We start from the raw sequence: 14222 nt of genomic DNA, 5'->3' as shown, positions 1-14222 counted from the left end.
TTAAAAGGATGGGAAGTGTTAAAGAAAGTAAGATTTTTATATGATTAAAGGCGATAATTAATAAAAACAGAAATAATCCATAGAGCATAGACTCACAGTGAGAGAGAAACAAAATAATACATTTATAATCAGAAATAAAAACTTCGTCAGAGTTGATGAAATCTTTATCCGCTGCCGTTTATGGATCGGCTTTAAAATGGTTCAGATTTTAAATGAATCGTCACCAGAAGGAAAAAAAGAATCCAAAGTGATTCAGATTCACTTTATTTTAGTAAATTAACAACATTACGAAAAGAGAACAAAATCCGACTTTATAAACGAGGCACTGATGGCTTCAGCTGTTTTTAACGTCCAGATTCACATCTGGCTTCTTCTGGTGCAGAATTATGACACATGTCTCACGTAAATGATGTAAATGTCGAATAAAATGCGACTCAGACTGGAAACTATCGGATACGATTTAATTCCACACATGGAAGTGGATCCGATCAAATTATTTTGAAGGTGAAAACATCAGAGTAGGGCGGTTCAGACTGCCGTTAAAAAGTCCTATTTGTTTTGCGTAGGTTTGGAGTTCACTGCTGATAAAAATCAAACTTCTTATCACAACAAGCAACATGATGAATTCCCACGTGGCCTGGATGAAGTACAGCGTTCGTTCCCGGTTTAATGTTGGGATCGTCTGACCAGAACAACTTCTACACGCCTACTGCTTCCAATTCGTCACCGAATCATTTCCTCCTGACTTCCTGTCATCAACAGGAACCTCTTCTTCTCTGGTTTATTTCCACCAGATCACATCAGAGCTGCTTCAACCCAAATCCAGTCCGTTAGTCTAGGAAGTCCGGTTCAGTAGGTGAGATGTGAACGCTAATCTAACTCTGGTTCACCTACAAACCTCGAGTGACGCAAACTCTGGTTCGGTTTGAATGCATATGTGAATGCAAAGAGGACCGGAAACCGCTCCAAAAGCAGGAAGTGGACTACAGAGCAGGGCATTCTGGGTAATTACAACCAAATCTAACACGCTAGCCTAGCGCTAGCAGGAGAAAAGGCTGGTGGTTTTTAGCCAAAGACTAAAGAGAAACCCTCCAAACGAACCTCCAAAGGAAGTTGCTCTCAGTGTCTTCAGAGGTTTTTGTGTCGTTTCCTTCAGTGGTTCTTGGTGCAGCGCCCCCACAGGCCAGGAGGGGAACAGGTTGGTTTGACTCAGAGAACCACAGCAGCGAAGGTAAGATGTTGATGTTCATGTTGGACTGCGTCCGGTCGCAGTGAGGGGAGCGGACGCTGCTGTCTGCAGGTAACTGCTCACCTGTCCTGTTCGGCTGCCATTTCGAATATTTCTGCACCACCTCGTCACCGCGCTCCAACAAACACAAAGAAGTGTGAATGTAATGAGTTCTTTAATAAAGGCTAATTAATTGGATCGGTCGGTCCTCAGAATGACAGCGTTAGCACACAAGGAGTCACTTTAATTAGCTTCCTCTATCATCCAGACACAGACAGGAAGACCAAACAAAGCTGCAGAGAAATATCAGCTTCTGGCTCTTTATTCAAATCAGGAACGAATTCAGCAGTTCTTAATTAAGGGGCTTGATTTGGATTAATGTCTAGGAATTATTGCACATTTCAATATGTATGAATACAGCAGACTGTTTATGCTGCAACTTTTCTGCAAATACAGGCAAAATGTCCTGTAAGCAACACAATGCAGAAAATCCATTTAAACGAGGCTCATTAGGCACAAAGTGACGCGTTAAATGTCTGAATGGTGACGTGACTCTGGAGTCATTTTATCAGACTTTAAACCAAACCAAGAGTTCATTCAGCAGAACCTGAGCAACAGAAACTAGCAGGAAAAACGTTCATTTGCATCAGACGTTGTTTTCCTTCCGCTGGATGATTTTTACCAGAGTTAAACACAGAAGAGTGAAAATATCTCAACATTAAGTTTAACTAAAGGCCTTTTTTCCAGAGTCACAGCCAAATGGGACAAACTCTAAACATCTCTCTGGCTCCTTTAAGGCTTTAATTTTACATTCATGAATTTAAGACTTTTAAAGACCTTTTTTAGTTCCATCATGAATGAATTTTAAGACACGTAACTCCATAAAAATGTACAAACATGGGAGAATGCAGTCCTACAAATACCACACACAACACCAGATGTTGCACTGGATTTCATTCCAGTCATTTGTGAGTGTTAGCATCTCGTTTTCAACAACAAAGATAGCCAGGTGGAAAAACAGGAAGTTATTCCGGAGGCAGGCTCATTATGTGTAACATCCCCACCAAATGGGAAGCACAAATAGATTCAAGATAGAAAAAGAGCCTCTCAAACTGTCTGAATACACTGATGGTATCAAGCTGTTTTTGTAGCTCTGCTTGCATGTAAGGAATGCTGTGAAGGTTTTGGTGTTGCCCCCTGCTGGAAATCAGTTGTAACTTGCTGATCATGCTAATTATCTTGAACTTGTAGCTCTGTGTTCAGCTGTTTCCTTCTTTAACTGAAAATGCAGTGAAAATATATTGACTTTTGAAATGCAACTTTATCCAAATGTTTATTTTATTTATTCTTGTTCATTTGCATTTGTGTAGAAACAAATACTTGGGAGAAACATGTAGCTTAATAACACATATACATAAAAAACAACAAATGGACACAAAGGATGTGTCATTTGGACGTGTCCCAGCAGCATGGATGCACAAATGCATCATTAATACAGAATCACGATTAAATAAACATCAATAACTGAAAATAAACACTCTTTTAAAATAGTGGTCAACCAAACGGTTTACCTGACGGGGGTTCATGTCCGTACTGCCAGCAGTTTATGGGCAAGAGTCAGGGTCATTTTCTGAAAATGTAATACCTTAAAAACTTTTAGGTTTTATGGTATGTTTTAAAGTTGACCCAGATGTAGCTACAAACTTGGAAAACCAGAACCAACCCTGTATATAGTATATAAGATAACTCAATGCTAATCAAGACTTTATTTATTTCCTCAAGTTCATGTATGACAAATGTCAGATTTTATTCTAAATAACAATAATGTAAATATAAATATAAAATTATACATATGTACCTACAATATGAACCATTTAGAAAAATAAATAGTCATCAGCTTTGTTTTTTAAAAATATCAAACTGGCTCAAGTCCAGCAAGTAATTTGTCCATTGTAAATAAATCCCTGAAAAAAAAGTGATAGCTTGTGATAGGTCATAAAAATACGAGTTTCCTGTTTGTAGCTTTTGACTACAGCATTTCTTCCAGAGATGTCCAAAGTTAGTCTTTAAGGGCCGATATCGTCCATGTGTTCTCCCCCCTCTAATTTTACACACCTGAGTATTTTATTACAAGGCCTCTGAAGAACAGAATGGGTAAGATTCAAACAGTTTAGCCATATTGAAAACATGCACGACACCAGCCCTTAAAGCACAGGGAAAAGTCAAACATCACAACACTGACCCTTCATCAGACAGCCATCACTCTGAATGTCGCACGTTGCCAAGAGCTAGAAACATCCAGAGCCTGATGTAGAGCAGATCATTCATATTTTAAACTAAAGAACAGTCAATACATAATGTGCAGAAAATACATTGGTTTGAGCTTCCCCTCACTAGCTTGGGAACCAGGCATTGACTTTTATTTTCGTATTTTCAGCTAAGAATATATTGAGGTAGGAGTGATGGCTCTGTTAGATTTATGTTATAACATTCAACAGGATTTATATGTACTGAACTTCAAAAAGCTAAAATGGCCTTTAATACAGTAGAGGTGTTAAAAGTCTAGTGTTCATTGTAAGTGACCACAACTTTGACTGTGCTTTTTAAAACTGGTAAACTTATTGAAAAAGTAATTGAAAATACATTTAATGCTTAATATCTGGCATTCATTTTGATACTTAAATTCTGTAAAAGGTTTGCTTTGCTCAGTAAGTAGTGCAGTGTATTCTGTCTTCAACCTTCTGGAACCATTTCTGTAAAAATCAACACCTTCACCTACATTTGGTTAACATATCTATGAATACAGCTGTCAGCTCTGATTATTGAACAGAATCATATTTTTAATGGTTTTATGAATTCTGATCAAAGAAAAATAATTAATTATGAGTTAATTCATGATTGAAGGTGTTTGTTTTCTTTAGGTTAAAAATGAAACCTTAGATTGAAACATATTTGTCAGATGCCTTGTAGCAAACAAGTTTTGATTGAATGTTTCTGGCACTCAGAGATTTTTATGCTTAATGTACAGGTTGGGCCACAAATGTGGAAAGGTATTTTTTTTCTAACAGCTATCAGACGAGCGTTACCCCTGAGAAACCGAAGACATCTGCTCTGCTAGTGTTTCAGTGTGGTGTGTTTGTTTGGTGTGGCTTTGACATTTCAAGTCTCTCTTTCAGGAAAATGAAGGAGATATTTTTAGGTTTTCTAGGAACTTGACTTGTTTAACAATTTCAGGTTTTGATTATATGTTTGCTTTTCTTCAGTCATGCTGTTTAGTTTGTTGTCCGCCATGCTTTGCTGGATGAAGGGGTCAGAGGAGCCACTTCCTTTGATTTGGTCTGATTTGGTGGCCGTCTGTAGTTGCGTCCTTCCCTCTGTGTGAAAACATTAAACATCAACAGTGTTTCATGGATGCTCTAATTTTAAACAGTCATTACAGGAGTAAAAAAATGAACAATAGTTTTGTGTAGTTTCCATACATTTCTGATCTGATACCAGGTCTAGATAAAAGAAATTTATGAACAAAGTGTCTCTTTATACCAGGTCCACTCAAACACTAGACATTTTTAAAACCACTTAGAAGTCTCAATTTTATTCTTTGGGTTTTAATCAGAATGAGTTCTGTCTTAATTGTGTTACCAAAGTTTCTCCTTTTTACGTGTCTTTTCTTAAATTGTTTGTATGTCATTTATTAATTACAAACTTTGGTCATCAGCTGCTGGTTTTGAGATCTGCTGTATAGATGCAGCAGATCTATACTGCTGCATCTATACACACACCTGCCACTTCATTAGGTACACCTTGCTGGGTTGGATCCCCATTTACCTTCAGAAGTGCCTAAGTCCTTCGTGGCAGAGATTCAACAAAGTACTGGAAACATTCCTCAGAGAGTCTGGTCCATATTGACCTGATAGCAACAAGCAGTTGCTGCAGATTTGTCGGCTGCACATCCTTGATGTGAATCTCCCGTTCCACCACATCCCAAAGGTTTCTGTTGGACCTGGTGACTGGAGGCCAGTCGAGTTCAGTGAACTCATTGTTCAAGAAACCAGTCTGAGATGATTGGCGCTTTATGACATGGAGCGTTATCCTGATGGAAGGAGCATCAGCGGATGGTTCACTGTGGTCATACAGAGATGGACATTCAGCAGCAATACTCAGGCAGGCTGTGGCTTTGACACGATGCTCAGTTGGTACTAATGGGTCCAAAGTACCAGGAAAATATCCCCCCACCATAACGTCAAAACCACCAGCCTGAACCGTTGATACGAGACAGGATGGATTCATGCTTCATCTAGTTGAAGCCAAATTCTGGTCCTTGGTGAGTCTGTGTGAATTGTAGCCTCAGTTTATTGTTCTTAGCTGACAGGAGGGGAACCTGCTGTGGTCTTCTGCTGCTGTAGCTCAGCCACCTCAAGGTTTGACATGTTGTGCGTTCAGAGATGCTCTTCTTCAAGATGGCGCCGGCGCAGCTGGCTGCCTGCAGACGCAGCTCCCGTCGTGTGTGTTTGTCTGTGTATATTTGCTGTAACCAATTAAGGATCCATGCTTGAAGAACCCATGGATCATCAGTTGGGCTTTCCACAATGGCTGGATGTGGTTCTGTCGATGTTCTCCGCGTTCTTCTGCTACTTTTTATACTCTTGGTTGCGGAGAACCTTGCCGAGCGGAGTATTGTTTGCTCGCGTGAACGGCTGATTGCGCTGTGTGGGCCTCTGCTGCTGCCTAGAGACGGGCCTATGGTCCCGGAGGAGTTACGGAGGAGACGACGGGGCTGCAGGTCTGGAGTTAAACGGAGGTAGAAGAGGAGACGGCGCAGGCCAGCGGTACCGGCGATTATTGTGGGGAACGTGAGGTCTTTGGTAAATAGGACAGACGAGCTCACGACGCTGGTTAGGACCCAGAAGGAGTACTGGGAGTGCAGTATCTTCTGCTTCACGGAAACCTGGCTGCACTCGCTTATTCCGGAATACAGCGTGGAGGTTTCTGGATTCTTCTTGGTGAGCGGGGACAGGGCCTTTTCCAAGAGTCGGAAGAAGAAGGGCGGCGGGATTGCACTTTATGTGAGTGAGAGGTGGTGTAATCCCGGTCATGTTAACGTGAAGGAACAGATTTGTAGCCTGGACATTGAACTTCTGGCTGTGGGAATGCAGCCGTGCTATTTACCGAGGGAGTTTACGTCAGCCATTTTGATCGCTGTTTACATTCCCCCATCAGCTGATGCAGCGGTGGCCTGTGACGTCATCAGCTCTACCGCAGCCAAACTCCAGACTCAACACCCGGACGTTATTATTGTGTCTTGTCTTGTCTCTATGCTGTAACTGTGAAGAAATTTCCCTGCTGGGATGAATAAAGTACTTCTATTCTATTCTATTCTGCAGACCTCGATTGTATCGAGTGGTTATTTGAGTTACTGTTGTCGTTCTATCAGCTCCATCCAGTCTTGCCGTTCTCCTCTGACCTCTGGCATCAACAAGGCATTCATACCCACAGAACTGAGGCTCACTGGATATTTACTTTTTTCAGCCCATTCTCTGTAAACCCTAGAGATGGTTGTGCATGAAAACCCCAGCAGATCAGTAGTTTCTAGAATACTCAGACCAGCCCGTCTGGAACCAACAACCATGCCACGTTCCCCGATCTGATGCTCGGTTTCAACTGCAGCAGATCGTCTTGGCCTTTTCTACATGCCTAAATGCATTGAGTTGCTGCCATGTGATTTTACTGATTTAACATTTGCATTAATGAACAGTTGGACAGGCGTACCTAATAAAGTGGCCGGTGAGTGTGTAAATATAATACAATATATAAATTATGTATTGGAGCTTGTCTGCCATGCTGTTTCACTCATAGATCTGTATTTTTTTAATGTGATTTAAACAACTTACCAGAACTGGAGCGTTTCTTGATCAACCGATACAAAGTGAAACTCGTCAGGCAACCTATTGCTGTTCCTGCTGCTGAGAGGCAAATGGCAGCACTCTGGGATTCCTTCCAGAAACCTGTAGTGAAAGATGTGTAAAGATATAAATATACCAATATACTAAGAGTTTGTATTATGCCCTTTTTTCTGTGGCAAAATAAGTAGTGCATTTTTTCAAGGGTCACAAATTCGACATCGAGTTATGAAAAACAGGTCTGTTATCTGTTGGCTGTAAGATCATAACATTTTTTATTTCTAGCACTGGGTTTTAATTAGGTCGAGCCAACTGAAAGCAGTTGAGCTGATTTTACACAAAAATGTATAGAATAAACAAGAACAAATTTCATCCATTTTTAAAGTATTGATGTGACGATCCACCATTTTCATTTCTGATACCAAAGTCTGAGGTTTAGTATCAGCCGATATCAATCTGATATAGAAAAAAACTGCTGAACTGACTTAAAATGTTTCTTTTTTGTAAAACAGACAACAGCATACTACATTACAGATTTACTTGGTAACTCTGCACCAGTAAAAGCAACTTGAATTTGTTCAGTCAGTGCAATTAGTGAGTTTAACAGCCGATTTAACACAAATAATAAAGAAACTAAAACCGATAAAACCAATAGGTTGGCCATCTTGGTCAAATATGTACAAAATAAACTTCAACAAACCTTTGAAATGGTTCAGAAAGTGCAATTAGGAATTCTAAATATAATGTAAAATAAATAACAAACCATGATGTCACTCAGAGCACAAAGCGTAGAAATAGACTGAATAGATCCGCCCTTATGGAGAGGCCACATTGTCACTGATACCCCATCTAGAATTTTTTTCCACTTCCGGATCGATACAGATATTAATATCGGATCATGCATCTCTAGTTTAAAGAATGTTTTATTAAGGTGGCATCATTCTGCATCATGTAAATGAAATAAATGATTACCTAAGATGGAAAAATCCTTTAAAAACAATAATTTAAAATTAAAACTATCAGAGATTTGTACCTGGAAGGAGTATTTCTGCCACCTTGCTTTGATTCCTCCCTGTCTGCTCGACTCTGCACACAAGCCTGTAACGAATTATGTAATATGTTACAAAATTACCAGCTTTTCCTGAGAAATGTTGATATTAACAACACAAAGATTTGCAGTAAAATTGAAAGTATCCAAGCAGATCTTAGAGACATTTAGTGAAACAAACAATAGTTTAATTGCTGACGTGAAATAATGCTGGTCTAATAATGTAAAAATCTTTCATTCTGGAAACCAGTGAGATGTTTATAACTGGTGGAGCATCAGCTCCCTCTAGTGGTTGGCATAAAAAGATGCTCACACTCCAAAACACCTGGATTTATCTACCAGTCTGTTCAAACACCATCAGAAATATGAAGAGACTGTAAAGGTAACTCACCTGTTTACTGGTTTTAGCAGAGTGACATTTTGCTTCGTGTTGTAACATCCTCTGGGATCTTGTTCTTGTTTTGGCTGTTCGTCAGAGAGTCTTTTTCCTTCATCATCCAGGATTGTCATAAATGGCGCTGGCTTCCAGCAGAGGGCTTTACACTCAACGGTCACTTCTCCACCGTCAGTAGAAACCACAGAAAACTTCGGATCCGATAACGAATCTGTGGAGACAGAGATCACAGACCATCACTACCACTGCCGTGAAGAGAGTTTAAAAGTAAATATTCACCAACTCAAAGGGAATGTTTCCTCTGTTACTGGCTGATGGATTTTTAGCCAACGTTTGCCTTTTATAGGTGAGGTGTATGTATAGACTGGAGACAGTGAAGTGTGGGCCTTTAATCCCGGTAATTAAAAATAAGGCCATGAACAGTAAAATAGATGACAGTGATGAAAGAAAATCAATTTGTCCATTTGGATTTTCTAGGAATTTTTTCCCCTATTGGTAATTTCATCATTTTTATGGTCAAAATTGCTGAATTTACACATTGCTTGTTGAAATAGTTGAAATAAGACCTGGATGAGGCAGTGCATTGCTGAGCCTCACCTCTGGGGGCGCTGTACCACACAAGTGAATGAAGCAAGCAATTGGTGCCCATTGCTGCCTGTCTTTATATTGCCAATGTGCTTGTTTAATAACACATTTTCTACATATGCTGACGCTCCGTAGTCTGTTTGATACATTTAATGTGACTTATTTCTGATCGGCCATAAATATGCAGTGAAAATGCAGTGGCAGAGGCAGAAAGTATCATGCCTCACTGACAGGAGGCAGTGTTGAGCCCACAGACATAACGAGCAAGAGGTATTCTTCTTCTACGCATTGAAAACAGTTCAGACGGAAGAGAACCGTTCAAGGCCACTCTCTTCAGCTGCCATATTCTTGAAAATGAAAGAAAAACTAGAAACAAGGATGTTATTTATTTCCTTTTTAACAGAATGATAGAGATATTTGACGTTGTAAAATAAAGTTATGATTAAACACAATTTTCAGTTTTAATCAGAACAGAGAGGTCAGCCAAACAAAACATTTAAATATATATTTTTTTACCTTATTAAATATTATTTTATCTTTCTTGCAATCATATTGTTAGACACTTTAATCAGGTATGGTCAGAATTAAAATATAGCTTCTATATTTTTATTGTGGATTTGTACATTTGAGTCTGGTGGAGTCTCACCAGTCATGAATCTCACTGCAGGTCACTGATTTGAGCCCATAAGTCCAAATCATATCACAATCCTTTTTCTTCTCTAAAACAACAAAATATTGTGCTCCTGCTTACAGCAATAAATGTTTACCCCTTACATTCCTCATAGTTGCCAAAATCATACATCAAGCCTTTTGTAACCTTGATCTTAAACGATGCTATTAGAATAAAATGACTTACTGAACTGCGTTAACTCTCTCCATCAATAAATGGTGGGAACAGACGGCTTAGCAAACAAAAGTGACTGTAAGAAACGTACCAACAACCAGCTCCACTTGTGTTTGTTCTTTGGCTCCGTTCTTTTGGATTATCAGACATTGGTACGTTCCGCTGTCGGACAGCTTCAATTCGGAGATTCTTAGTGAGTAGTTCCCATATTGCAGCTGTCTCAAGATGAGGTTCGTCCGGTACTCGAAGTCGGGATCCTTCATCCCGAAGATCTCGCAGCCATCGCGGTACAAGAAGACGATTACTGGCTTGGGCCCTTCCACCACTTTGGACCACTCCACCGTAGGAATGTCTTTATTAGCTGGGATGTTGAAAGTGCAGGGAAGGATGATGTCTCCACCAGCAAAGGCATCAACTTGTTTAGGCTGAGCTTGTGCCAAAGAAACTCCTGCAAAAATTAGCATCACTGGCAGATTACTGACTTTTCCAATGACAAAAACAAAATACTAGCTGCATCGGTAACATTTTATTTGAAGTATTACAGACTTTACATCATCATAAACATGATATTGTGATAATAAAGAGTCTTATTTATCTAATAACACATCATGATAGCAGCCATAGACATTCATGAAGTGATGATGTTTATGACAGTGTCATTAACAGTCTTTACATCCCATCAAATAAAATGTTACCACAGCATCTGCTAATTATGCATAACAAAACTGAAAGAAGGGATTTTTCAACCATGTATGAATCAATTTACAATCAATTATCAACCTAAACTCCAACTATGGAGGTTTTTCAGGGACAATTAAGGTCTGGACTTAAATTTAGCAGGGAAATCTGAGGAGGGAGCTAAAAATTAGGGTGATGACAAGACGGCCTTGCAGGATGGGGGTAGATTCCTATAACTATTTTATAATGTTTTTTATTTCTTATTGATTATTTAAAAAGGCATATGTAATATTTAAATTAAATGTCAAGAAAACTAAATTTTTACTCCCGTTTCATTTTTTCCCCGTACGTTAACGTCCAGAGTTTATTTGCCATTTCAAAGCAGATTTTATGAGTGATGATGATATTTTGTCAAGTCACACCAGTCTGGAATATCACTCTTCTGATTTGTGAACAGAAACCATAAGGCCCAAATATCGTTTGACTCAAAGCAGAGAAAGCATTTGGAGAAATGTAATTATCTTTCTCTAAATACCGAAATACATAAATCCCAGGTTCATTATGTAACTAAATACATCAAGAAATAAATGTAGAACTGGGCCAGGATTCTTCACTCTCTGTAGTTCTTGAGTATGCAAGTCAAAGTGAAAATACAGAGAATCTGGCCAGTCGTTTAAGTGTTTCAATAATTTGATATTTCGACTGAACTTACTTTAAACTTACTTGAAATACGTTAAAATCTCACATATCCTGGACTTTGTGATGTTTTCTTTCTTTTCCTCAACATATTATGAAGTTAAGCAGGAGGAACCAAAGTTCTGTCATCGTCTCAGATGTGAAAAATAAAATAGGATTAAGACGATGCCAATAGACCTTTCATAGCCCTAAATAAGATTATAAAACTATTTATTTAGCAAAAGAAAAACAAAAAAAGTAGTGAACTAAACTGATTTAAACTCAAAAATGTGAATTTGATTGACTTTAAATGAGTAACTTTGGATGAAATAAAGATAATTACTGCTACATTATTGTGTGAATACATATGTGCATCTCACAGCTCTATTATCCAAGATAATTACTTTTAATTATCTTTAAAAGCAATTCAAGGGGTAAAGCTCTATCTTTTTCACCTTTGAGGGTAAGTTCCTTATTTTCACAAAAACAAAAACCTGACAGTCGTCTGATACAAATTACTTTAATTGTGTCCATTAGACAAAATGTTTCAAGATGAAGGTTGTCATAATGTACATAATGGACACAACTACATGACAGAAATGTAAATGCTGGAAGTGTGTCTATTATAAATGGACTAAATAGACACATCAAAAACCTAATTACACTCACAATTTGTACACAAATACAAAACGTGGTGGTGAACGTGGGGCCAGCAGTTTGTCCAGGGGCCACAGGAAGCAGAAGACACTCAATCCTCTGAGTCAGTTCGTTTTCACACTGTCCGCTTTCATTTTTACATGAAGTTATCTGAATCAACTGCTAACACACCTTCCTGTAAACATCCGATGTCTCATTGTTTCAAAATGAAAAGATGAAACTGCTTGAACAATAGACTATTGCAAGGGCGTAGGTTTGGTCTAAGTTTTGGTGGGACCTTACAACTTACTAAACTAATCAATGTAGATTTTCGTTCATTTATTTTGTTTTTGTTAAAGAATACATATGTTGTTGTTTTTTTTATTAATATGGCAAAAATTGGTCGGGACTATTTTATATCCCTTGAATATTGGTCATGACATGTCACGACCGTCCATACCCAAACCTACGCCCATGGACTATTTGTTTACCCACAGTCGGATGAATACACTATCATGGAATGCACACCAATCAACAGCAAGTTTATTTCACTCATGTAACAATAATCAATAATAGTGGCGATTTAATTATCATTAAGCCCCTTTTTCCTGTCAGTTAACTCCTGATAGTAAACCGCTTGGTTCTTATCACTAGAGAAAACTTTATGCAAACGATCACAAATAAACACAAATAAACACAAATAAACACGACACGGTCGGATGACTGTGATTCGCCGCAAATCGTCTCCGACATTACAGGGAAAAAAAAGATATTACTCCTTACCTGTGAGTAAAACCTGAACCAGGACAAGAGGCAAATACATCACTGAGCGGTAATATGAAGTTATCTTTACTTTATTCTCAGGACAAAAAGCAACAATCATTCGCTCACTTTCAGACACAGACAGGAACTTTTACTTCCGCTTCATTTTTCATTACGAAATGTTGCATTTATTGTAACTCCGAAAAATCAGTCACAACATTCCAATGTTTGCATTTTTCACGAATGTGTACAATCTGGTTGGTCTTTTCAATTTGCCAGTATAAAATCGAAAGTTAACCGTGAAACTGAGATTTCTCGAGGTTATTTTTTAATTCAATGCTGCGTCGTGCTGCTTTCACTGCAGTAGGACATGACAGGTTCACGCTTCATAACAGCATGATCTATCTATCTATCTATCTATCTATCTATCTATCTATCTATCTATCTATCTATCTATCTATCTATCTATCTATCTATCTATCTATCTATCTATCTATCTATCTATCTATCTATCTATCTATCTATCTATCTATCTATCTATCTATCTATCTATCTATCTATCTATCTATCCTTCTGGCAAAATAAATCCCAGCAACAAGTGAAGACACATGATAATAATAATAACGACACATTAAATATATTGTTTTTGAATAAAAATATATATTGTGACTGTATTTGCAAACATGTTAATGTAGTGCTTAAATTCAAATAATAACAATAAAATAAATTCAGTATATTTGGTCTCCGCAGCAACAAGGACCAACTCCAGGTGGTCTACCAGCACAGTAAGACAGAAGTGTGGGATTTTACTATAAGCATACACAAAATCACAAATGTAATTTTTTCATTTAAACATCGAAAGAAAACCCAAAATCTTAAGGATCAAATTTCCATGAATATTTGATAGGAAATGTCAGTTTACAACTTGATCCCATTAGTGGGTAGGGGATAGAGTGACCCATGTTTGGAGGCCTTGAGTCCTCGTCGCGGGTTCGACTCCCGGACCCGACCATATTTGCCGCATGTCTTCCCTTCCCCCTTTCCTGTCAGCCTACTATCATATAAGGGACACTAGAGCCCACAAACGACCCCTGGAGGGGTTAAAAAAAGTTTGCTTTGTTGTCTTTGATCCTGTTTTGTTACACAAGTTTGAATGATTAAATCTCAGACTGTTATTTTATCACCTACATCATATATTCTAAGGAATGTTTTGATATTTTTACATACCTTTAAAGAGGATCGCTCCAACCACAAAGCAAAGCCAGAAATACATCACCAGGTGATCGGAACCGAATTTCAGTTTCACAAGAAAAAAAAAAAGTTGTTTAATTTAAAAAAACAAAATCCACGTGTGAAGAGGCCTTTTAAATCCAAAGCTGGTCTGACTCTGTGACTTCATTCATAAACCTCTTTTCTTTTCTGGGTGTGGCGCATTCATGTACGTGATCAGGCCACAGATACCGTGTGCAAACGAA

At 38.4% G+C, this 14222-nt stretch overlaps 1 protein-coding gene across 2 annotated transcripts; it reads right to left on the bottom strand.

Annotated features, from left to right (window-relative positions):
• Positions 1-2552: 2552 nt before the first annotated feature.
• LOC102228927 (butyrophilin subfamily 1 member A1-like) lies at positions 2553-14222 on the bottom strand. Of its 2 annotated transcripts, none has more exons than XM_023347005.1 (6): positions 13975-14222; positions 10088-10444; positions 8565-8778; positions 8159-8223; positions 7117-7230; positions 2553-4602 (listed from the first exon to the last, which is right to left on the bottom strand). In XM_023347005.1, exons 1-6 carry the CDS (start codon positions 14018-14020, stop codon positions 4433-4435), a joined length of 966 nt encoding a protein of 321 aa, XP_023202773.1. In that variant the 5' UTR covers positions 14021-14222; the 3' UTR covers positions 2553-4432. The 2 variants fall into 2 exon arrangements, with proteins under 2 accessions (XP_023202773.1, XP_023202772.1); XM_023347004.1 differs by lacking the exon at positions 13975-14222 and adding an exon at positions 12769-13091.

The sequence above is a fragment of the Xiphophorus maculatus genome, chromosome 14 (assembly GCF_002775205.1).
Source record: "Xiphophorus maculatus strain JP 163 A chromosome 14, X_maculatus-5.0-male, whole genome shotgun sequence".
Taxonomy (NCBI): domain Eukaryota; kingdom Metazoa; phylum Chordata; class Actinopteri; order Cyprinodontiformes; family Poeciliidae; genus Xiphophorus; species Xiphophorus maculatus.
The sequence above is the reverse complement of the archived record's forward strand: the minus strand, read 5'-3'. Positions and strand labels throughout refer to the sequence as shown.

Coding starts and splice junctions, on each gene's coding strand:
- LOC102228927 (XM_023347004.1), bottom strand. CDS start 12,868: ATGATTGTTGCTTTTTGTCCTGAGAATAAAGTAAAGATAACTTCATAT. Junction 10,445..12,768: donor GGTTCAGGTTTTACTCACAG/GTAAGGAGTAAT, acceptor TAATTTTTGCAG/GAGTTTCTTTGGCACAAGCT. Junction 8,224..8,564: donor CTGCTAAAACCAGTAAACAG/GTGAGTTACCTT, acceptor AATTCGTTACAG/GCTTGTGTGCAGAGTCGAGC.